The sequence below is a fragment of the Amphimedon queenslandica genome, unplaced genomic scaffold (genome assembly GCF_000090795.2).
Source record: "Amphimedon queenslandica unplaced genomic scaffold, v1.1 AMPQUscaffold_7675_Cont20376, whole genome shotgun sequence".
Taxonomy (NCBI): Eukaryota; Metazoa; Porifera; class Demospongiae; order Haplosclerida; family Niphatidae; genus Amphimedon; species Amphimedon queenslandica.
The window spans coordinates 1-2,182 of NW_003552043.1; the positions used below are offsets into that span (position 1 = coordinate 1).

At 36.1% G+C, this 2,182-nt stretch overlaps 1 protein-coding gene across 1 annotated transcript; it reads left to right on the plus strand.

Moving 5' to 3' along the window:
• Nucleotides 1-307: 307 nt before the first annotated feature.
• On the plus strand, nucleotides 308-624 carry LOC105315841 (uncharacterized; the record flags this gene model as incomplete). The annotated part of the gene is made up of 1 exon (XM_011410602.1): nucleotides 308-624. A coding segment is annotated over exon 1 (317 nt), but the record flags the coding sequence as incomplete, so codon positions are not given.
• Between the last annotated feature and the right edge of the window lie 1,558 nt (nucleotides 625-2,182).

The following is a 2,182-nucleotide window of genomic DNA, read 5'->3' on the forward strand; positions in this document are numbered from 1 at the left end:
CAAAAAGTCACTTCTACACGTATGTATTTCAAATTTCCTTACCTTACATGTTTATAGGTCATATTGGAGTACCAAATGGCCCTTCAACTGTGACATTTTCAAAGGTATTATCACGGGTAGAAGGTTTGACACCTTCACCTTAATGTTAAGGACAAAATGCCATCGAGAGCAAGTCCTAATTATGATAGAATGTATTAGGTACGCCAATTACTACAGTGCATTACTCAAGCCTTCAAATTGTCTATACACCGAGATAAAACCTATCAATAAATGATTCTTTTAAAGGAGGCTGAGCTGGATAAAATATATGCCCAAGAAGCCCCTTAAATGTGGCATCAAGGCATGGGCTCTTACAGATTCCAGCATCGGCTATATTTCAAACTTTAAGCAATACAGAGGTTTACATTTACTGACACAGTTGTATCACCATATCACAATCTTTTTAATTAAAACTAAAGGATTGATTGAGAAGGGTCTCAGACACAGGATTGTGATGCACCTGGTGACGGACTATCAAGACAAAGGATACACATTGTATATGGACAATTATTATTCCTCGCCTGACTTGTTTCACGATCTAGTAAAGTCACGAGTTTGTGCATGTGGTACAGTCCGTTGTGTCAGGTGAGGAATAAAGTGCAATTTTAAGAATAAAGTTCTTTCTATTGGTAAACTGTGTTACCTTGTATATTAAAATTTACCTAAATATATCAGAAGTATATAGCAAAACAAGATACAGTGGAATTTTGTCTCTGAAATGTAAGGAGAACAGAGTGTGTGCATGCTGTCAACATTTCATGATGATAGCAAGTTAAACAAGAACTGTCGAATGAAAGGAGAAGCAGGAATGGAAACAATAAGATTATCCAAGGTGATAGAGGAGTACAACCAGTGTAGAAATGGTGTCGATAGATCAGACTAGATGGTCCTATACTATAAATATAGCCACAGGTACATCAAGTCTCTTCATATCATTATAGTTAAAATAACACTGTTCTATAGGGCAATGAAGTGGTCGAAAAGAATATTTTACCATCTGCTAGATTTATCTCTGGTAAACGCCAACATACTTTACAATGAAGATTAACAGAAGGCAATGCACCACATGGACTTTTGACTTTTAGTAGCTGAATTGCTCCTAGAGAACAATAGAGGATTACAGTCAACTACTTTCTAATTGGTTGAAACTGACTTACCTCTAAGACTAACCTGCAGGTGCTTTTCAAACTACACACTGGCAGCCACCAGTGTGTGTTAGAAGACCTAGACCGAATAAAAGTGAAACACGTTAAAGGTGTAAGACCTGTGTTTTTAAGCCTGCCACACTAAGCGTGACTATTCTAAATAAATAGAATAGTATCAAAGTGTATATAAATAGAACATTAATGTAATTTAGCAATAATGCAATACAAAACTTACCTGTTTTGTGGGTAAAGCTTTGCTCTGCTTTACATTACTGTGCGTAACATGTATTGCATGTATTTTAATAATAAAGCTCCTAGAAGCCTGATAACTTCTTTTACAGGCTCCTCTGTCCTTGTCTCCTTTATCATTTAGTATAGAGGGAATGTTTTGCACACCACACTAAAAGGTAAGAGTAGAAATATAAAATCTGAGATGGGATTAGATTTTCTAGCATATGACTGCATGCTCTAAGAGGTGTGGCAGTCTAAGATAGCCTAAATCTCTTCCTAGTTACACTTCATGTATTGCAAGCATAATGATTTTAGAATAAAAATGCTTAGAAACACATGATATAATGCTTGTATAAAATTACTGATGTTCTGAGAGCCAAGGATGGAGAAAATTAAATGAAATGGCAGTCCATCACATCAAGGAACACGTATCCCCTTTCCTTAGATTCATAACCTTGGCAAAAATGCCTGTGGGTGAGGTCATAAATGGCTTACAATGCCCAGATAGGTTTTTTCTTAGTCTTTCCTATCTTCTGAGCTATACTTCTTTAAAAAATGGGTATACAGACAAGATGTTCCTTAATAAACAAATTGGTAAGTTTGAATTGCCTTGGATTTTGTGTTCTTTATTGCTGTCGACCATTATGGTCGTAGATATGCTAACGTCATAACATTTCCTTAACAGCCAGAAGAGGTTCTGAAGGATTTGTGGCATTGTTATGAATGTTGAAAATGCTGGGCACCGTAAGAATGTTCTTAAAAGTTTG